General features: G+C 35.0%; 2 protein-coding genes across 4 annotated transcripts; one reads left to right on the top strand and one right to left on the bottom strand.

The window, feature by feature from the left end:
- Window positions 1-985: 985 nt before the first annotated feature.
- Window positions 986-5,442, bottom strand: LOC118055416 (filament-like plant protein 7). Its single transcript, XM_035067318.2, has 6 exons — window positions 5,057-5,442; window positions 4,570-4,679; window positions 4,150-4,285; window positions 2,130-4,035; window positions 1,972-2,029; window positions 986-1,799 (listed from the first exon to the last, which is right to left on the bottom strand). Exons 2-6 carry the CDS (start codon window positions 4,666-4,668, stop codon window positions 1,317-1,319), a joined length of 2,682 nt encoding a protein of 893 aa, XP_034923209.1. The 5' UTR covers window positions 4,669-4,679; window positions 5,057-5,442; the 3' UTR covers window positions 986-1,316.
- A 10,987-nt stretch (window positions 5,443-16,429) lies between these two features.
- On the top strand, window positions 16,430-22,416 carry LOC118055419 (probable E3 ubiquitin ligase SUD1). Of its 3 annotated transcripts, none has more exons than XM_073408019.1 (9): window positions 16,430-16,863; window positions 17,306-17,998; window positions 18,338-19,105; window positions 19,203-19,414; window positions 19,517-19,876; window positions 20,561-20,721; window positions 20,813-20,976; window positions 21,068-21,214; window positions 21,734-22,416. In XM_073408019.1, the coding sequence occupies exons 1-9, from the start codon at window positions 16,552-16,554 to the stop codon at window positions 22,196-22,198; spliced, it is 3,282 nt and encodes a 1,093-aa protein (XP_073264120.1). In that variant the 5' UTR covers window positions 16,430-16,551; the 3' UTR covers window positions 22,199-22,416. The 3 variants fall into 3 exon arrangements, with proteins under 3 accessions (XP_073264120.1, XP_034923212.1, XP_034923211.1); XM_035067321.2 differs by having other exon boundaries at window positions 16,431-16,863; window positions 20,564-20,721; window positions 21,719-22,416; XM_035067320.2 differs by having other exon boundaries at window positions 16,432-16,863; window positions 21,719-22,416.
- The last annotated feature ends 430 nt before the right edge of the window (window positions 22,417-22,846 follow it).

The following is a 22,846-nucleotide window of genomic DNA, read 5'->3' as shown; positions in this document are numbered from 1 at the left end:
TTATTGCTTTACCTATCTTCACAAAATTGGTTCTGATCACATGGAATGGAGATGCCGGTCGTGGATGTTCGCAAGGTGTGGTTTTTAGCCAAGAATGAAACACATTAAACTGTAAGCATGCATCGATATGAATAGTTAGATGGAGAATATTGTTGTGTGCATAATTATGTTGATTATTCATTATATTAAATTCAATGCCACCTCAAAAGTTCCACTTTTGTGTGTGCGTTGGGCATTGTCTAAGAAAAGGCTTTGATTCACTGGACAAGGGCAGCTTATATTCTACAGCACCTGCAATGCAGGTAGATCAGTATATGCACAGAATTCTGGTTGAGGAAGATGCCAACAATTTCAATGAAAGTAATGGTGAACTCTTTCATACTGCCTCAGAAGTTGGTGAGAAACTTTACAGAAGGGGTGATTTTGCCGAATCTCGGATTGCAAACTTTGATGGCTATCTTCTTAAAGAAGTAAAGTTCTGTAAGTGAGTTTGTAAAAGAATCTTGTTTTAGCATGGTGACAGTTTATTGTTCTCTCAGGTCTGGCTGTTCCCAGATTCATTTTGTACAGAGATTAATAACCGACGAGGAAAGAATCGTTTCGTTCATGGTCGTAAAATTGATATCGAAACTATTCTCTGATTTCTATATGTTTCAGCGGTTCTGTTATTGGAAGAGCAGGTGGGAGTGGTCTGTATTGCATGGTTTTTGAGGCAAATGCGTAGAGTTTTTGTAAGCTATGCAGTAGAAGAAGATGTAAAACTTGATGCATCTGTCTTCTTTTTAATTACACGTTTTGTAATAAGCAAGTTGAGCATACATTTCATTCTGTTCAGTTAGAGAATATCTTCTCTTTGGCTGTAAGAATTTTTGTGGATTGGCTGTTGTGGATAATAGAGATGATCAGATTATTAGTTTGGAGGGGTTAGAGAGATCACTTAGCTAGCTTTGTTTTTTTTTTTCTTCACACGAAACCATCAACCATGTCTCCATAAATTTAGTGTATGCATCAGCAATATTAATGGCAGCATAAGCATCTCCTTCCATTTTCTCAGTTACAGGTGCCACTTTAAGCTCTCTATTGTCCTCAAACCTAGATGCATGTACACATCAAGCAATACATAAAGACAATATACGTTTCTTTTTTGAAAAGAAGAAAAAAGTAGGATGCCCGCATTATCACTCTTTCCAATCATCAACCAAAACCAATGAACATTAAAATATTCAAACATCAGACCGTGGCTTTCACCAGTTCAGTTTGTATTTGTGCAGTCATGGCAACAGCAGATTCTTCCAACTCGGCCTCAACAAGTTCTATCATACCTTCACTAAGGATCGGGACTTCTTGCTTGCCCCTTTCTTTCTCCTCATTAATAGCCTCCTTAGCAAACCAAATCCTTGTTTTTTACTAGGAACAATGGCCAGAGCTTCAACTGCGGCATCACAGGCTTTGTGCTCTGGTCCTATAAATGCTTCAGGAGCACATACCAAGGCATTAGGACTAATCAATCCATTACCATTATCTGAGTGGTCAAGAGAGGATTTTTGTGCATCTTCAGTTGGAGATCTGAGAATAATTTCCTTAGAGCTATCTTCAGCTAGCATTTGATCACGTAAGGAGAAGCGCTTGTTCATGTTCCTGATATTGGTGGCAGTGGTAGTGGCACCAGTAGTGGTGAAAACCTTGTCAAAGAGTGCTGCTTCTCTTGGTGAAGCCAGAGCCTTCAGTTGTTTTCCAAGATTAAGGATGGTTTCTTGGCACTCTGCCAACTTCACAGAAGCTGCTTTGATCTCCCAGCCCTGCAAATTTGACCATCAGATTCAGCAGTCGTGCGAAAGAAATCAATTATCTAGAATGAACTCTTTGGTTTATCTTGTTTTTGTTATCAAATTACTTTCCTAGCTAAGGTGTTGAGTGTATATATCTTACAAGGAACTTAATTAACACGGTCAGATGTGATCATTAACTTACATCTTGTGGATGCTTTCCCTCTTTATTTATGCCGCAGCTCAGGGTTTCCTTTGCAGCACTGTTAAATGTTACAAATATATCAGAATTCTCTTTCAATCAGGAAAGTTTTTAATTTTTCCGATAATCTTCAGACGGTACAAAAAGATAAAACTCGTTACCTTTCCAGCTGAAGTTGAAGCTCAAGACAAGTTGCTTCTAATTCTTCACAGCAGTTACTTCTGTCTTCCAATTCAACTTCCAAGGATGAAAATTTCTGGAAGACCTCATTCAATTTAGCTTTGGTAACTGTAAGCTGAGTATCAAGATCTTCATTGATTGACTTCTGATTTTCAATCTGATCCTCTACCATTCCTTTTGATTCCTTCAAAATTTCCACTTCTGCTTGTAACCTTTCAACACTTTGTTCTGATTCCCGAAGCTTCACCATCAGGGTCTCCGTCTTATCAGCTGCAGACTGCAGCCTGGCTTCCATATTATCCAGCTCATTTTTCAGTCTCCCGTTCTCTTCTAGCAGATTACTCAGATTAGATTGATCATGTTGTTTTCTTGTTTCTTTCACAGGGGTGTCGATACTGGAAGTTTCATTCAATGAATTTCCAATTGAAGATTCATTTGGAGACTTCCAAGTGATATAACCACCAATATCACATTCCAAAGGATGCCTTGATAATGCTGCAGCATCAGGTTCAGAAGCATTTGGATGATTTATATACCCTAAAGCGATTTTAATGTCCTCCAGGAGTTCAGTTAGACTTCGTTTTGAAATACGCTGCTGTTTAAATATTGCATTCAGAACTACCTGAAGCCAGTCAAAAGACTTATCAGTTGAATCTTGTTTTGAATGGATCTCTTGTTTCTTGTCTCTATAACCAGAATGATCTTGTTCCATGGGAACTAGTTCCTTACCAGCCGAGAAAGAGCGATTCCCACCTGCAGAAGGTGTTTGTGTGGAAACTATAGCTAATTTCTCCATCTCAACAAAATCATCCATTAAACTCATGTCCAGAACTTCAATGTCTTTACATTCCGACGGACTCTTGAGTTTCCTATCCCTGAAGTGTTCCAATTCTGCGATTAGAGCATTAGCCAATGATCCAGTATCCGAACCTGCAGTTGGAGAGTGGATTTCACGTGATGATGGACTATGCTTTGCCAGCTCCAAAGACCTCTGGTCTCCAGAAAGCTCTACAAGCTGAGCCTCGACCTGTGATAACCTTGTAGCTGTTCGTGAAAACATGATCCTTGAAGATTGAAGCTCGGCATTCTTCCTGCTCATCATTTCTCTGAGAGCTTTATTCTCCTCTTCCTTACCAAGCAATTGATCGATCAGGAAATCAACGTTCTTCACAGGAGTTTCTGGAAAATTTCCCATGATGGGGTCTCTGACTACCAAATCTCTGGTGAGGTTCGGTTTTCTTAATTCCATCTGATCCCTTCCCAGCATTTCGGCTTCACTCTTCATCTTTGGGAAAGCTGCAGGACCAGGCAGCCTTTTCCGCATTAGGGTACGGAGTCTCTGACATTCTGCTTCTAGCTTTGTGACTTTCCTCATACTCTCCAAGTGTTGCCTGCGTGATGCATCAGCAGAACGACGATTATATTCCAGCTCCTCATTTCGAACCTCAAGTTCCTTCTGAAGCATGTGAAACTCGTACTTCAGAAAAGCATTTTCTTTTTCTGTGTTATCTAATCTAGCCATTAGAGTATTGAATTCTGCAACTGTTTGAGATGAACGTTTGTGCAGTTCTTCGACCAATTTCTCTTTGAGTAGAAGGGCATTACTCAGATTTGTGTTCTCAATGGCTAAATTCGTAAGCCTTTTGCTTGTCTCCATCAACTTGACTTCCAAAGTTTTCTGTGCCTTCTCAAATTCACTTGTTGCTTCCATGACAGCATCATGTATCTTTTGCTCCTGTTCTTCTCGGAAAGAGTTCAGCTGCTGCATGCATTTCTTTAATGCAGCATCTGAGTGACTTAATTTTTGATTTGCAGCTAATCCCTTCTTCGGATCTCCATCCAGTTCTTTCTTTAGACAATCTACTTCTGCCTTTTCCTTTTCCTGGCCTACAAGAAAAAAATATACATTCATTGGATTGACCAAAAGACTACTAGCCAAGCATATACAGAAGAAAGATAATCAAATGTCATATACAAGCAGACACAAGATGGAAGAATCACCTGCAGTGGCTCTTGGTACTGATTTTTCATTTTCTGTCACAACATGACAATCAAGAAGCACTGAAGCTAACTTCTCGTTTAAGTTTCTTACAGCTCTAACTGGTCCTACTCCATTCCCAGTCGGAATATTTTGTGTCTATTGAAATGAAACAAGGGAATGCATCAGTCAGATTTCATATTTTCACCATGAAGTAAGTTTAATATCTGGACAAGAAACCAGCTCGTACTGAGATGCAAGTTCAGGGAAGAACCAGAAAAGAAAGAAAGAAAGAAACAACAATAAATGTATAGGCAAGATTGCTACAGGACTTGATTACATCACATACATTAGAGGGATCATAAAGGTGTTTTCACAGAGGGAAAGTGGAAGCTGAAATAGAAATTTATTTGGCTTTGAACAAAAGAAGCCTCTGTAATTACCTCTTCATCAATTCCTTTCACAGAAATGCCGAATTTGTTTGTTGCTACAATTGTCTTTTCGGAAGATCTTTTCCTCCAAAACCATGTCTTGTTGTCCATCACTTTACTTTCTGTGTATAGTTAAAAGTAAATTCATAAGCAAGAAACATTCTTCCCAAGATTTCAGTTAAAGATCGATGCGAAGTTTAAACATGTATACTCAACATGAACACTGTGGTGGCATATTTATTCTAGTTAAAGATTTCAGCTCCTAGTATCATTTCAATGATGCAATCATCTGCTTTGCAAGCTTTCTACCCTTAATTATTCTCGATCATTTGATGGAACTATATAAAGATGAGCCTACTTGAACCATCTACGTACTAATGCAAGCAAGCATCAATTACCATATCTAGCTATCGCCTATACAATGCGGGCTGCCATCTTAAAAAAGAAGAAGAAGAAGAAGAAGAACGAAGCAAGCACTATATATATATCCGTTGCTCACCTGAGCCTGGCTTAGCAAGAAGAGACGTAATCAGTTATAAACAATGATCCACCATTAATGTTCCTTCCAAAGCAGCTGTGAGAGATAGAGAGAGAAAGATTTAACGCAGAGACTGTCAAGACTTAAATGCACCAAAACCTTGACGGGTAAGGTAGAAACTGTGAAGTGACAAGCAGTCGAGTGTAGTGTACAGAGCACAAGAACTCGAGCCCATAGAGATCATGTGATCTTATACAAGGACAAATGTGAGCATGGTTTTCTTGCATAGGATGCTTAGCTACTGCACCACCGACAACTATACCTAAGTATGCTAATCATACGAGAGGGAGAGAAGGAGAGAATGAGACAGTGAGGTAAAGGGAAAGGGAGAAAGAAACGATGGAAACTGCCAAAGGCTTGAGGCTATCCTTTTCAGGTTTCGTTATCTTGATTTACTTCGGGATGCGAGATTATCAAAGGATGGATAGATGGTGCCATGCTAACTAAGGTCTCGTGTGTAGCACGCTCTGTGAATTATGATGGAGTGCCTAGCACTGGCTTCGAAGGAGGGTGCGATACGAGGCATCATAAAAAGTGGAAATGGGCCCTGATAAAAATGATTCTGTCTTAGGTATTGTTCTTTTCTGTTTTAGAGTAAAACGTTGTTTGTAGCAGGAATGCTGACATACAGCAACATAAATGCTACACAACTCATGCCAAGAGCTTTGCATTTTTGACATGCTTTGAAATCATTAAGAATTGTTGCTCAATTATCATCCATGTCCTCACTTTAATAATTGTTTTTTTGAATTTTAACAACAGTGAAACAAAAGTCAGAGTTTTATAAAAAAAAAAAACAGGGAGGGAGGGAGGGGAGTCTTAAACGTTCATCCTTTTTAGTATAAGTTTTGCAGGGAAAACTTTCACCTTAGCAATTTTCAAGATACAACTTTATGGAATGTCTCCCATTCAAACACTTTTGTTGGGTTAAAATGTCTGGAGAATATTGAACGACGTGCGCCCGATTCTTTTGACCTCCTCCACCTTTATTATATGCCTAATAATTAACAGCAAACAATTAATTTTTCATTTTTCTTCGACAATGTAACATGCCTAATCATGATTTCAAACAGTAAAGGAGTACGCAAGGGTCCAATATGCTCAAACAAGGAGAGAGGGAGAGAGAAAACTTACTTTTAAAATTTGATGATTGGTTTGTAATACGTGACACTCATGAATGAGATGTTGTGAAATTAAATGGTTGAATAAATATTAAAAGTACTTTAAAAAGTGTGGAATATTCACCTTGTAAAATTATATTATGGATTTTCTCATAAAACACAGTTCATCATGGTTTTTTCTTTGTCCCAATATATTATTTATTTATTTATTGCGCTCTTATATGACTAAATTGGAGGCCAATTTAAGTTAATTTGTTAGGAAATAGTAAAATTACAAGACATGGAATAAAAAAAAATGGAAAATTGATAGTTTTTTTTTTTTTTTTACTTTGGACAATATTTATTGTAGACCTTATATTTTCTAAATTGTAAATATTAGGGCCCTTTATTTTTGAAGTTTCAGAAAACAAAGAGCCAATTTCATTTTAAAACTTTATTATTTTTTTAATTTTTAATCTTTGGTTTAAGAAAGAGAGAGAAAGTCACAGGATTCCAGCGGTAAAGAGATAAAATCATCGTTAATACCAGTTCTAGCCACCAATATAATTGATATTGGTGTCGACGAGTCCCATTCAATGACGAGAGATCCACTTATGTATTTTTTTAAACTTTTAAATTGTTTAAAAAAATAAATTTGATATCGTGTTTTCACCAAGGAAATTTATACCGTTTTTAGTTTTTTTAATGTTATTTATGGGTTTATCAAGGTGTTTTTGGTAAAAAAAAATGGATTGAAAATCATTTTTTTTTTTTTAGGAAACAACACACAGGACCTGATTTCCCAATGACCCATGATCACTAGAAACTAGGCCAGCTAACAACAAGACATTTGTAATTTTTTAATTAAAATCTTTTGCCTTTTTTTGTTGGAAAAAATAAAGGCCTAGTTTGCAAACCTGGTCTTTTTCATGGGCTGGTGCGCAAGCCAGGCCTTTTTATAGGCCAGGTGTGTGGGTAGGCCCACACCCCTAACTTTTTATTCTATTTTTTGATTTAATATATTTTTAACCCCTTCAGATTAAAAAAAAAAAAGACACATTATCCATTGTTTGTTTGTTTGTTAAAGGGTTTTTCTAAAAAAAAAAAAAAAAACCTTTTGTTGTCAATCTTTAAATAATATAGGGCTATTTATTATTCCAAGCCCAGATGAGCTTTTATTTTTATTTTACTATTTAAATTGTTTGATATAAAAGAAAGTCTGATGCATTTGGTTGATGTATAATTAAATGAGGTGCATGATCCAAATCACGAGTTTAATAGATTGATCCTGGTTGGCTTAAGTTTTATTATTATTATTATTATTCAAATTGAATATTTTTAATTTTAGTTTTGTCCTTCAATTTTTATTTTTTTGCATTTACTATCGAAAAAAACACGTTGGAGGAGCCTACATATTCATTTTTTTTCATGAAAAAAAATTATTCAGCCTGTGATGAAGCCTGATCAATGGCTAGTTAATGCTAAAACCCATTTGGTCAGTTTGTAAAAGTAGTTTTCTATTTAATTGTTAAACAATCCAAATAAATAAAGAGAAATACAAAAATAAAAGAGGAGGACGTTAGATTTTCATTGATACTACATGATCACAATAATCTAAAGGAACAAATTTAACCTAAATACAAAGAGATTATATATAGGCTAAACTGAAAAGAAAATAAAAATATTATTCTACCCAAAATAAATAAAACAAGAAAAAAAACCCATATATTTCTCAACATCTCCCCTCAAACTCACGATGCAATAGCTACAAGTACCGAGAGTTTGTCAACTAGAAAATGAAATTGGAGAATAAAACGTGACTTGATAAAGAAATCTGTAATTTACAAAGAAGAAACAAAAGGCAAAGTAATGGTGTCATGGTTGAGATGACGACGAGTAAGATGACAATCAATCTCAATGTGCTTAGTTCGTTCATGAAAAATTGAGTTATGAGTAACCTGAATAGAGCTCTAGTTGTCACAATACATAGGAGTAAGATGAGAAAGGAAAACTCTCATATCTGCAAGTAACCAACGTGACCAAAAAATCTTTCTGGAACTAGATGTCATAGAATGATATTCTGCTTCGTTTGAAGATTGAGAAACAATAGATTGTTTCTTAGTCTTCCATCAATAAGAGAATCACCTAAAAAGATACAAAAACTAATAATAGACTTGTGATCTGTGACATCAATGTCATGATCAACATTAAAGTATACACGCAGCTCCAAAAAAGAGGTGGGTGAAAGTAAAAGACTATACCTTGAAGATATCATAAAATACGAAGAACAACTGCCCAATGAACGATAGTTGGAGAAGCAACAAACTGACTAACAACATAAACAACATATGCAATATTTAGACGAGTAATAATGATATATATCAAGTTCCTAACAATAGTATGGTATAAATCACGATCTGACAAAGGTAAACCATTAAAAGAAGAATACTTTACAATAACCTCAATAAGAGCATTTACAGTTTTATTATGAGTAAGTCTAGCCCACTCAAGAATATCTGTAATATATTTTGACTGAGAAAAAAAGATAACCTTTGGGTGAGTAGGTTACCTCAATACTTAAGAAGTATCATAGAGAAACCAAATCCTTTATTTCAAATTGTTTGGCTAACTTTATTTTCAAAATTGAAATATCATTAATGCATTCACTAGTAATAATCATGTCATCAACATATAAAGATAAAATGATACAACCTGCATCAGTGCACTTAATAAAAATAGTAGAATCATAGTTATTAGAAACAAATCCAATAGAATAAATCACAATAGAAAATTTCTCAAACCAAGCACAAAGTGCTTGTTTAGGACTATATAATGTTTTCTTGAGCTTACAAACATACCTAGAGTTATGTGAAACACTAGGAGAGGGCACCATATAAACTTTTTCTTAAAGATCTCCATTCAATAAAGCATTTTTAACATCAAGTTGAGAGATATGTCACTGACAAACCAAAGCTACTGTAATAAGAGCATGAATAATAATCATTTTTGCAACAGAAGCAAATGTCTCCTCATAATCCATATCATATTGTTAAGAATATTATTTTGCAACCAACCTAGTTTTGTATTGTTCGCTCAATAAACTCATTAAAATTAGTTTTAATCTTATACACCTAACGACAACCAACAACACTTTTACTAGGAGGTAGAGGAACTAAATCCTAAGTATTTATCTTATGCAAAGAAGAAAGTTCATCATCCATATCTTAGTGCAAAAAAGGATTAAGAATTACCTCTTTATAGAAAGAGAGCTTAGAAAGACAATGTATAGAAACTAAAAAAAAAAAAAAGAAAAGATTGAAGAATAACAAGAATAAACAAAATATGGTAACTTTATGGACTTACGGATGCCTATGGATTGACATAAAGGTGGATCTATAATTTCGGATGGAGCTTGAAGGGCTATAAATGAAAATAGAGCTTCAGGTGTACTAGAGAGTAAAGTGTTAGTACCTATAGAATGATCAGTACGAATTACATTATGAATCCTCTCACAAAACACTATGAACTCATTATTCATGGTGGTTTTTTCTTTATCTCAATACAATTTTTTTCTCACTCTTATATGATCAAATTGGAAGCCAATCTAGGTTAATGTATTAGGAAATGGTAAGATTACAAGACATGAGACTAAAGTGAAAAAAAAAAAAACAAGGGAAATGGGTAGCTGTTTTGAACTTTGAACAAAATATTTATTGTAGACCTTATACTTTCTAAATTGTAAATACTACGACCCCTAATATTTTAAGTTTCGGAAAACAAAGAGCCAATTTTAGTCCAAAACTTTATTTTTCTTATTTTTAATCCTTAGTTTGAGAGAAAGAGAAAAAGAGAAAGAGAGAGTCACGAGATTTTAGCTGTAAAGAGAGAAGATCACCGTTAACATCAATTTTAGCCACCAATATGGTTGATCTTAATATCAATGGGTCATATTCGGTGAGGGGAGATCCACTTAAGGTATTTTTTTCACGTTTAAATTGCTTAAAAAACAATTTGAGCTAGAGAAATTTTTTTTTTGTTTTTTGATAATTTTGGGTTTGTTGTATGCTTTTTAGGTTTTTTAATGCTATTAATGGGTTTATCAAGGTGTCTTAATTTTTTTCTATATATTTTGGATAAAAAATAGATTGAAAATCAAAATTTTAGGCAAACAATACATAGGGCCCAAGTTTTCTAATGACCCATGTTCACTAGAAACTAGACCAGCAAACAACAAGACATTTGCAATTTTTTTTTAATTAAAGGACAAACAATGTGATGTCCGCCTTTTACTATTGGAAAAATTAAAGAGTCAAGCCTTATTTATAGGATGGAGCGCAAGCTAGGCCTTTTTTATAGGCCAGGTGTGCGGTAGGCTCATGTCCCTGATTTTTTTTTTTATTATTTAATGTATTTTTAACCTTTTCATATTACAAAAAACGTCATTCCATTTTTTTAAAAATATGTTTTTTTTTAAAAAAAAAACATTTGTTATCAATCTTTAAATAAATCCGAGGCTATTTTTTATTTCAATCCCACATGCAGCCCCTAGTTTCATTTTACTTTTTTTAAATTGCTGTTTGATATAAAAGAAAGTTCTTTGCACATGGTTGATGTATATTTAAATGAGATACATAACTCGAATCACGAGTTTAGTAGGTTGATCTCAGTTGGTTAAAGTCTTTTTTTTTATTATTTTTCAAATCAAATATTTTTATTTTTAATTTTATCATTCAATTCTTTTTGTATTTATTATCAAAAAAACAGTTTGGAGGAGCCTATGTATATTTTTTTTCCATGAAAAAAATTATTCGACTCGTGATGAAGTGCATTCAAATGGCTAGTTGCTAAAACCCATTTGGTCAATTTATAAAAGTTGTTTTTTTATTTAATAATTAGTTTGTATAAGTGGTTTTTTTATTTAATAATAACACACTTGATGACTGTTTGATATAAGAGGTCTATTCTTTGTATCATAAATGTACATATTTTTTTTCTCATGAAATTATATTTAGGATTTCAATGTCTCAAGAGTTTGTTGTGGTTCAAAATAAGTTTTGTTTAAATATTTATTTGAATATAAAAATTATAAAATTCTAAGATTATGAATATTATAATTTTTTATTATTAGATTGTGCATTATAATTATATAATCAGATAATTGCTTACATGGTTTATGTGATAATTTAGACTTGCGTACATCGTTTTCTTTTTTTTATAATGATTGAAAATATCTTTAAAATAATTTACACATTAATCAAGACCTATTTTCTTAACATTTTTCATGAGAAACTATATATATTCCAAAAAAAATAAGTTCTTGTGAAAACTAATCTTAGAATTCAAACTCATGGACTCATGACTCAAAGGAGAGAGCTATCTCCTTCATCATCTGTCCTGAAATCGTGTATTGTTTAATAAATTATGTTTACCATTAATCAAAATTGAAAGTACTGCAACTCTATCATACTAAAATCAATTTAATAAGTTCAACCCTTATATTATTGTTACACCTTGGTTTAAGTACTCCCCTTGCTTTGCTTTCCTCTTTTTATTTTTTATTTTAATTTTTATGGGCCTATAAGTTTATTCAACAAGCTAATAATTCTAATTAAGATGTTATTTTAAAAGATTTTTGTAAAATTTTAAAATTTTAAATTTTTTCTTTACTTTAAATTAATATTTTTTTAATGTTTTCAGATTATTTTGATATGCTGATATAAAAAATAATTTTTAAAAAATAAAAAAATCATTTTAATATATTTTTATATAAAAAATATTTTAAAAAACAACCGAAACCATAGTTCATTATAATTATAACTGTATTAAAAAAAAAATTTGGTCAAAATAAAAAAAATAGATTCCTTTAACTGAAAATCCAAAACTGTTTTGTCTTTTCTGAAGGATGAAGTTTTGTCCGCAAAGCCATGTCTCATTTTCCATGATTTCAATACTTCTAATAATTAAGATATTGAGAAATAGAAGTTACAAGTGAACAAGAAAATCTTTAGAAAGCGAATTATGAAGCAATCAAGACAATTAAAGAGACATCCTATTTGTATTTTCTCTCTAATTATTTAAATCATTTCCATATATACATTGACTTTTTTTTTCTTTTTGAGAAAGAAATCAATATGTCGGATTTCATTGCCTTAAAAGCATTCCATGCAAGTATATAAACCTTGATAGCTAGCTAGCTTCTTTCCCTAACCTGCTGTTTCTGTCGAACGAAATGTTCTTATTTGAAGCTAAAAATTTGTGATTTTTTTTTAAGGTTAAGCAAGGCAAGACAATGGCTTCTCAAAAGCTTCAAGACAGTTGGTCTCCCTCCTTGTCGTCTTGCTTGTTTTCCTTGGTCAAGCAATGGAGACAAATGGAGAACTGAGTCACTGTATTTATCCTAGCGCTTCGGCTACGTGCAAAAGGAACTCGGACTGCGTGAAGACATGCAAGCTCTACCATTACTCTCCAGAAAGTGCTTTGTGTGTCTTACCAATCCCACCGCGTGCAACTCATCACAAAGGTCTTTGTTGTTGCCAAATAGTTATTTCATGATAACTATTTGGTTGGTTGCTTAATTAAGCTCTCTTATTATCATCTAATGTACTCGACAAAAAAGTTGGAACAAATGTGAAATTTGCAGTATCGAATTGCAAATGTGCACTTGATTAAATCCTCGTACATTAATTTTCTTGACAATTTCAATATTGACTTTGAAGATGGGATGCTACAGTCTTCAAAATGTTTAGAGTTAGTGATGAGTACGGAATTCAAGAAGCTTAGGATAAAAAAATATATTAGATAATTGGTTAATTTTTTAGTTTAAGTAATTTAATCTATTTTTTCTAATCAAAGTGTATCGCAACTTGATACAAAAAGCTCAGTTGGTTGATAATAGCAGGCGATACCTAGTCAAGGTGGCTAGTATCTGTGATAGTAGTAGACAATGCTCGGTAAGTTAATATGGTTGGTAGTTAATGCCTACAAAAGATCTATTTTGATGGACATGGAAAATCTCCAATAATAAAGTCAATAACTTTGTAGAGTTAGAATTGTGCAATGATATTTTAGAGAGATAAACTCTCAAAATATATATGCTAAAAATATTAAGAATAAAGAAATTGTGAACCTTTAGTTTGAATTATTCATGATGTATTTATAGCTTACGAGTCTTGTCTTTTTTTATGGAGAGAAAGGGCTAAGGTATAATTTTACCCTTGTGATATTTTGAGTTGTATTCAACTCAAAATAATACGTATTGGATCAATATAAAATACTATAGAACCTGAGCAAGGTCTTGAAAAATTTTCCAGTGAATGTTGGACTCGGACAAGGTTCCTAAGCTCATTAGAGATGAAAGATGGGTCCAAGAATGTTGGGCTCAAGCATGATGGCTAGAGCATATAAGGGTGCTAGGCATGACAACACACTCAATAAGACTAGGTGTGACAGTATGTCTAGCCTTTGCATGGGCGTATGCCCATGTTGGGTGCGTGAGTTCAGGAATCTTGCCCGAGCCTAAGCTACTTGGTGTTTATTGAGCTTTTTGTCATTTTAGGGATTTTTTAGGTTTATTTTATTTGAATCCATCAACAACCCCCTAAGTCTCTATGTTATTAATCCACAAAGACTTATAAAAATATTGGGTTACCATTATGAGTTTATAGAATTTTTTTTCATATGAAAAGAGGGGTTTTGTGGCGGATTCATTGTATATTTATAGCCCATAAATCTTCTCTTTTTATGGAGATAATGGACTAAAATGTAATTTTATCCTTGTGATATTTTAAATTGTATTGTACTCAAAATAATACTTAATGAAATCAATATAAAATACTGAAAGATTCAGGTGAGGTTTTTAAAAAATTTCTTTAGCGAATATTGGGCTCAAGCAAGGCTTCCGAGCTCATTAGAGATGAAAGATTGGTTAGACACGTTGTATTAACCCAAACATGTTGGGCTCGAGCACAACCCGAGCTCGTAGGGTGTTGGGCATGTCACGCCGAGGCCTAGGCCTTACATGGGCATATATCTTGCAAGGGAAGTTGGGCATGTGTCCGGTGTATGGGAAGTATGGGCATACGAAATTATAAAAAATGTTATATGATTATTTTTTTAGTAGATGAACCATATTAATTTCTATAAACTCTCTTTTGGATTTTTTTTTTTTTGAAAGAGAGTATATATAAACAAGCTGGATCTTGAATGAAATCTCTAGTTTACCTTTTATCCTTTCGCAATCTTATTATTTCCTTGCATAAAATCTGTAAAGACTATGGATATAAAACTCAATTTAATGTTTTGAAAACTTAATTGGGATTTGGATTATAAAACAAGGGGCTAATTTGAGGTTTGACTACAAAATTTTTGGTTCATAAATGAGGTTTAATTTGATGAGATGTAAAGTAGGGATGGTAAATGTATCTATGGATTTAGTTTTGCATTATTTATATTGAATTTGAATCTAAAATTACTTTTCAAATCTGATTGGGTATGAATTTTTATATTCAATCTCAACCTGATTAGATTTAGATATTTATAACTTGAAATCCAAACCTAAATGCTATAATTTTACAACTATTTAATATATGATTAAGCAAATCATAGGCTATAACTACCGGCAATTTTAATTTCCTATATGTACATGTATAGCATATCCATCAATTTAAGCAAATTGGATGCCCAAAACAGGCATTCGCATGAAAAATGTGGTCTTTTCACACCCTATAGGCAAAGGTAATATCACCTCCTCCTAATACTTCAATTGCATGCCCTAGGATTAACAAAAACAGACATCAACAACATAAGAACACTATGCATTTGGAGATCAACAACAGAATGATTGCCCTGCAGAATACTAAAGGAAAACATGACTTTGTAGTACTTTGGCAAGAGAATTAACAACATTTTTTACACAAACAACGCAATATGAACACTGAAAATTAAGATAAGTAGGAGGTTTAAAATTCTCTCTTATTTTAGAAAGACAATTCCATTTTTTCCCCAACTGCTCCAAAGTTGAGAAAACTAATATACAATAAAAAAATTTTAAAAATTTTAAAAAATAAAGATCAAATTAAAAAAATATATAAAAAAATTAGAATTGAAGGACCAAGTTAAAAACAAAAAAAAATTACAAAAAGATCATGAACAAAAATTACAAATAAAAAAAATAAGGTTGAAATATCAACAACAAAGAGGATCAACCTGTAATTTTTTTTTTTTAAAAAGAAAATAAGGTTGAGGGGAGACAAATTGTCACACCGACACGTGCTCTTACAAAAAAAAAGGACTTGGCGGCTCTTCCAACAACAATGCAAATGAGGATTTTGTGACATCGTAGATGTTGTACACACTGTTTAAAGTAAGTGAGCGCTTTTTATGGGTCATCAATTTTTTCAATTTAATTAATATTTAACCTTGTTAAAAGATAAAAATACCCTTGATGAACTTGATAATTACAAAAAAGCCTAAGTGAAAAAACCAAAATACCCATATATACATGGTTTATTTTTTTTTTTCAAGAATAAACTTGTTATTTTACTGTATTTTAAAATATATAAAAACAAAAATACCTTTCTTTGTTGGTTTAAAAAATGATGAGTTGGAGAATAATTAGATCATTTCACCATGCAAAAAAAAATTAAAAAGACATTTACATCTTGGTTAATTCCTTAATGGATCAACTGGAAAGATCAAAATACTGTTATCACTTATCACCAAGATTATTGTTTTTTTAAGGGCAAAAAAATAATTAAATTATTATAATAAATAATGAATTTTGTGTATGTGTATATAATATATATATATATATATATTTAATTTATATCTTGGTATAATTTTAATATTTTCAAACTTTAAAATTATTTATACACTTTGAATTGGAGTGGGGTCAAGTCAACGTCTGACATAGCAATATCCACAACCACCTCGAAACCAATCTTAATACTTCCAGATTCTTCTCCAGCCCGACTAAATCAAAAAATTTCATACCCATCTAAGTTAAGGCGGTCGATATCCATTAATATCTGGTCAAATTTATCATCACGACCACCGAGTTTAAAACTCCTACGTGAATTACCGGTTTTACACCTCCACGTCATCTACCCATCCCTAGCAAACAGACCTCGCTATCCTCACCAAATCCCCACCAGGATACTCCCGTAATAAAACCCCACAATCAGGGACAAATGCGTCAAAACACTGAATCCGCGTTGCGATTTACCCTTTTTAGTTTTTTCTCATTAAATAAAACCTCCAAAAATACAAACTCTGGAATCTCTCTCCATTCCCAACTCGCGCCATTAACTCACTGAGCCAACCCGCCTCTAAATCCCGTACCCTAGCAGCCTTCCCCCCATGGAGATCGACTCCGCGGTGGAGCCACCGCCACTACAACAACCGAGCACCGCTGAAGCCGCCCCCGAGAGCGTAAACCAGACACAATCTCCATCCGGTTCGATGGGGATAGAGGAGAGTTCCGGAGCGGCGGCGGCGGCGAAGTTTGATGATGACGAGGAAGAGGAGGGGGATGTTTGCAGGATATGTAGGAATCCAGGAGATGCGGAGAATCCGTTACGGTATCCTTGCGCTTGCAGTGGTAGTATTAAGTTTGTTCACCAGGATTGTCTCCTTCAGTGGCTCAATCATAGTAATGCTCGCCAATGCGAGGTTTCTCTCTCTTGCTATCTTGTTTCGTGTGTTTCATTTGATAATTAGGGATTTTGTGAGGTAATAATTGAAATGTTGAAAGATTGATCGGAAGAGGTTTGATTAGGGTTTGGAGGTTGTTTAATTAATACAATTTGGTGAAACTAGGATTTAATCGGAGTCTTTATAAAGAAAAACACATATAAACTTTCTTCCTTTTGCTTTAATCTACGAAGTTTCGGTTTGTACTGGATATGCTTAGGCTCACAGTATTTTTAATTTTAGATTCATAATATAGGGATGAAAGGTGGTTGAAGAAAATTGATGAATTGCTTTTTTTTTTTTTTTTTTGTGTAATGGGTTAAACGCATGATAAAAGTGGTATCTCTGGCATTTTCTTTGTTTTATAGGAAACGAAATGCATTTCCTTGTTTCCCAATGAATTTCTTCGTGTTTTTTGTAGGTTTGCAAACATCCATTTTCTTTCTCTCCTGTTTATTCTGAGAATGCCCCGGCAAGGCTTCCTTTCCAGGAGTTTGTAGTAGGGATGGCAATGAAGACTTGCCATGTTCTGCAATTTTTTTTGCGTCTCAGCTTCGTGCTTTCTGTCTGGCTTCTAATTATACCCTTCATAACGTTTTGGATATGGAGGTTGGCTTTTGTGAGGAGTTTTGTTGAAGCCCAGAGATTATTCTTAAGTCATATCTCCACTACTGTTATTCTTACCGATTGTCTGCATGGGTTCCTGCTTTCTGCGAGTATTGTTTTCATTTTTCTTGGTGCAACCTCTTTAAGAGATTATTTTAGGCATTTAAGAGAGCTTGGAGGACAGGATGCTGAGAGAGAAGATGATGGAGATCAAAATGGTGCCCGTGCTGCAAGACAACAACCAGGACAGGCTAATAGAAATGTTGCTGGTGAGGCAAATGCTGAAGATGCTGGTGGAGCACAGGGAATTGCTGGGGGTGGTCAAATAATTCGAAGGAATGCGGAGAATGTTGCTGCTCGATGGGAGATGCAGGCAGCTCGTCTCGAGGCTCATGTTGAGCAGATGTTTGATGGTTTAGATGATGCTGATGGTGCAGAGGATGTGCCCTTTGATGAGCTTGTGGGCATGCAGGGTCCTGTTTTCCATTTAGTTGAAAATGCATTCACTGTAAGTCCACTGCTCTATATCATATTGTTTGGTGTTATTTTTTTTATCATTTGCTATCATTTGCCTTCAAGAATTTCACTCTATCACATCCAAGTCATTTTCAATCTCCATGCTCTTTCCTTCCTCTACTTAGTGAATATTGGACATATCTTCATTCATCACGATGCTTCCCCCCTCTTCAACTGTCTGTTCTTTTCTTCTGTCTTGCAACTAATTTTAAAAGTTATTCTCTCTGCTGTGGTGTTGACTCCATCAAGATAAAAGTAAAGGCTGAATAAAACGCAGCTTCATTTTTCCATGTTGGTGAATTTTTTTTATTGTGGCTTTATTGATCTGCAGGTTTTGGCTAGCAATATGATATTCCTTGGTGCTGTAATCTTTGTGCCATTTTCATTGGGACGGATTATCCTATACTACATATCATGGCTTTTCTCTTCTGCAAGTGTTCCTGTGCTGTCAACAGTCATGCCTCTTACTGATACTGCCCTCTCCTTAGCAAATATCACCTTGAAGAATGCATTAACTGCTGTTGCAAATTTGACATCTGAAGGTGAAGACAGTGGGGTTCTTGGCAAGGTTGCAGGCATGTTAAATGCAAATGCCAGTGGACTAAATGAAGTTGCAAATAACTTAAGCAGTCCACTTTCTGCAGATCTCCTGAAAGGGGCAAGTGTTGGCACATCACGGCTTTCTGATGTCACAACTCTTGCTATTGGATACATGTTTATATTCTCTTTAGTCTTCTTCTATCTTGGCATCATTGTTTTAATTCGGTACACTAGGGGTGAACCTTTGACTATGGGGAGATTTTATGGTATTGCTTCTATAGCAGAGACAATTCCATCCCTCTTCAGGCAGTTCTTGGCAGCCATGAGACACTTGATGACCATGATTAAGGTTGCCTTCCTTCTGGTTATCGAACTTGGGGTGTTTCCTTTGATGTGTGGATGGTGGTTGGATGTTTGTACCATAAGGATGTTTGGAAAGTCTATGGCTCAAAGGGTTCAATTCTTCGGGATTTCTCCTTTAGCAAGCTCATTAGTTCATTGGGTTGTAGGAATTGTTTACATGTTACATATAAGCATTTTTGTGAGCCTTCTTCGTGGGGTATTCTTCTCAGCCATCTTATTTTTATTCAAATTTGAATAACTAATCACGTGGTTCAATTGAATTGATAGTTTTTCTTTTTCCTTACTGTTTGCAGGTTTTGCGTCAAGGGGTTTTGTATTTTCTTCGAGATCCAGCAGATCCTAACTACAACCCATTCCGTGATTTAATTGATGATCCTGTGCACAAGCATGCTCGCAGAGTTTTATTGTCTGTTGCTGTTTATGGAAGTTTAATTGTGATGCTTGTATTCTTACCCGTTAAACTTGCTATGAGAATGGCACCTTCCATTTTTCCACTGGACATATCGTAAGAAACCCACACTTCATTTACACACACTGTTCATTTTTGGAGGTACCACAATTGTTTATTGCCATTATTTGCTGATATCCAAATGCACTTTTATTTCAGGGTATCCGACCCATTTACTGAAATTCCGGCTGACATGCTTCTCTTTCAAATATGCATCCCTTTTGCCATTGAACATTTTAAGTTGCGGACCACAATCAAATCCCTTCTCCACTACTGGTTTACGGCAGTTGGCTGGGCACTTGGCTTAACGGATTTCTTACTGCCTGGACCTGAGGACAGTGGTGGTCAAGACAATGGAAATGTGGAGCAAGGAAGACAGGATAGACTACAGGCAGTGCAACTCGGTGGACAGGATCGGGCTGTAGTGGCCCTTGCAGCCGCAGATGACCAAAACAGGACCGCTCTTACAGCAGGAAGTTCTGCGGAGGAGGATGATAGTGATGAACAATCTGATTCAGAGTATGCATTATGTGCTACATTATTAACAGTTTAACTTGGTTGTCTGAACTATATCATTCTTTGCTGGTTACCATTTTTTTATCTTTATTATCTGCATCATGTTATTTTTAAAAAATAGTTTATCATCTGTAGTGGCTTGTTTGTCCTAGACTCTTTATGTTAATTTTCTTCATACCTGTACATTATAGTGTACCCTTCTGATTTTGTTTTCCTGATAACAAGAATTGGAAGTAGGGGTTCTGATATTTTATTCCTCAATCAGCCTGCCCCAGTAACCTCTACTGGCAATCATCCAATGTGTCATTATTCCATCATTTGTGACATTGCTCTTATCTTATGGATTACTTGTTTTAAATCTTAAATGCAAGGGTAGAAAGATTACTTATATTTAGTTCTTAAGCATTCATGATATCCTTGTGTTCTGCTGTTGTATGGCATTCCATGAATATCTTTAAGATCTTATAATCTATTATGTCATTGTATTGTTTTACCTTTCTTCAATCATCTAGTGCTGATTGGTATTGCAGTTCTGTGCACCATCAACTGCCAGAAGCTTGCAATTAATGATGCATTATCTATCACTTTAATATTTTCTTATCGTTATTTATTTGTTGTTGCATTTCGTTATGGTCACTGGGTCAAGGCTGCTTTGATTGCTCCTGATATTGTACATGTGTCTTGTAGCAGGTACAGCTTTGCTCTTCGTATCGTCCTGTTGCTGGTGGTGGCATGGATGTCTTTACTTATCTTCAACTCCGTGTTGATAGTTGTTCCGATATCACTTGGGCGTGCTCTTTTCAATGCCATTCCTCTTCTGCCAATAACTCATGGCATCAAGTGCAACGGTAATGTGGTTGATTGAATTTGTTTGGTTCTTTTGCATCGTGCATTTGGGATGAGAGAGCTGATTTATTCTTGTTTTATTTCTTTCCTCAGATCTTTATGCTTTTGTAATTGGAAGTTATGTCATTTGGACGGCTTTAGCTGGTGCAAGATACTCCATTGAGCAAATTAGAACCAAGAGGGCAACAGTGTTGTTGAGCCAAGTATGGAAGTGGTGTAGCATTGTTCTCAAGAGCTTGGCTCTTTTGTCAATATGGGTATGTCGTTATGATTATGTTGTTTTGCTTGTTTCTCATAAATGAGAACTCTTGACTCTCAACTCTTAAATTTGCTGTTTTCACGTTCCAGATCTTTGTTATCCCAGTGTTGATTGGGCTTCTCTTTGAGCTTTTGGTAATTGTGCCATTGCGGGTGCCTGTAGATGAAAGCCCAGTTTTCCTTTTGTATCAGGATTGGGCATTAGGGCTCATCTTTCTTAAGATCTGTACTCGGCTGGTGAGTTATCAAACTGTCAGTTCCAAATGATTATTTTACGCTTTAGTTATGAATTGCTAAATAATCCTCAGGATTGCCCCAACCTGCATAACCTATGGTTATTGGCAATTAAAAGCCTGATAGGACATGGTGATTTACTATCAGATGCCTGAAAAGTAGATCACCAACGCCCTAAGAGATGTGTGCTTGTTCTTAGATTGCCCAGGGTTCAATATTTGCAGAAGTAACAATTGTATCTATTTTCAAATTACTGTGGATTAGGGAATTTTTTGTTTCATTAGTCTGTAAAGCATTAAAATCCTGTTTCTACTGCATGCTTTTATAATGTCCATATAGTGATCTGCAATAACATAGATTGTTTTATCCTAGCAATGGGTTGCTGCCTTTAAGAATGTAGAGTGTTAGGAGCAGAGAGTATTTTCATGGTGGGTTGGGATTGTGACATCAATGATACCACAATGATTTCCATTTCATATACTCAAAATAAATCTTGTGCCTGAACAGGTTATGTTGGACCAGGTGATGCCACTGGTGGATGAAAGTTGGCGAATGAAATTTGAAAGGGTGAGAGAAGATGGTTTCTCAAGGCTGCAATGCCTTTGGGTACTGCAGGAGATTGTGTTCCCAATAATAATGAAGCTGCTAACAGCCTTGTGTGTACCTTATGTCTTAGCAAGAGGAGTATTTCCTGTGCTTGGGTACCCTATGGCAGTAAACTCAGCAGTGTACCGATTTGCATGGCTGGGATGTCTCTGCTTCAGCCTGCTGTGCTTTTGTGCCAAGAGATTCCATGTCTGGTTCACCAACCTTCACAATTCAATTCGTGATGATCGCTATCTCATTGGTCGCAAGCTACATAACTTTGGGGAGGAGCAAAAGGAGGCAGGGACTTCCTCCGAAGCAGAAAATTCACAGGACACTGGTTTGATTCGAGAAGCTGATGTGGGAATTAGACAAAGACGTGCTAATCGACAGGAAGCTTAATTTATGTACAAGTTTTGATGTTTCTGAGGCCAGTACCAGTAATGGGATGCATAGCCGAATTATGTCTATAGGATGTTGTACCATTGGGAGTCTTAGGAAATGTGATCGTAACTTTAGAGTTGTTTTTTGTGCATATATATATTTATACAATGTTAGATTAGAAATTAAAAGAGAACACCTAAACGTTTTTAATTTTAATGAGATTCCTTTTGCTGCTTTTTCTCCTTTTCTATCCGCTGCAGGATCACAACATGCTTGTATGATGGCAACAACTACATGAATCGGCCATCCCTTGTTAAACAATGTAACCGCTAGTTAACCAACGCATGCCTACTGCAACAGAGCTATCAGTTATTTCTCCAGGGAGCTTTCGGTGTGCTCCGGTTTTAAGCTTTTTTTTCCCTTCGGAATTGTACTTTGAATTGAACTTTTCAGCTTCATGGTGTGACTGTTAAGGATGTTCATTGGAAGCGGTGTCCACCACAAGGATCACGCCCCCTCTTCTAATCAAAAGCCTGAAGTGGGGTTTTGCTTCCTAAACATGGTGAACCATTTATGCTAATTTCTTTCAAATTAAACCCTTGCTTACCCAGTAGCCAGATCTTGCAAATTGCATCTCTCCCATCTTAAATAACTAACGCCCATTAA

Source organism: Populus alba, chromosome 1, assembly GCF_005239225.2.
Source record: "Populus alba chromosome 1, ASM523922v2, whole genome shotgun sequence".
NCBI lineage: Eukaryota > Viridiplantae > Streptophyta > Magnoliopsida > Malpighiales > Salicaceae > Populus > Populus alba.
The sequence above is the reverse complement of the archived record's forward strand: the minus strand, read 5'-3'. Positions and strand labels throughout refer to the sequence as shown.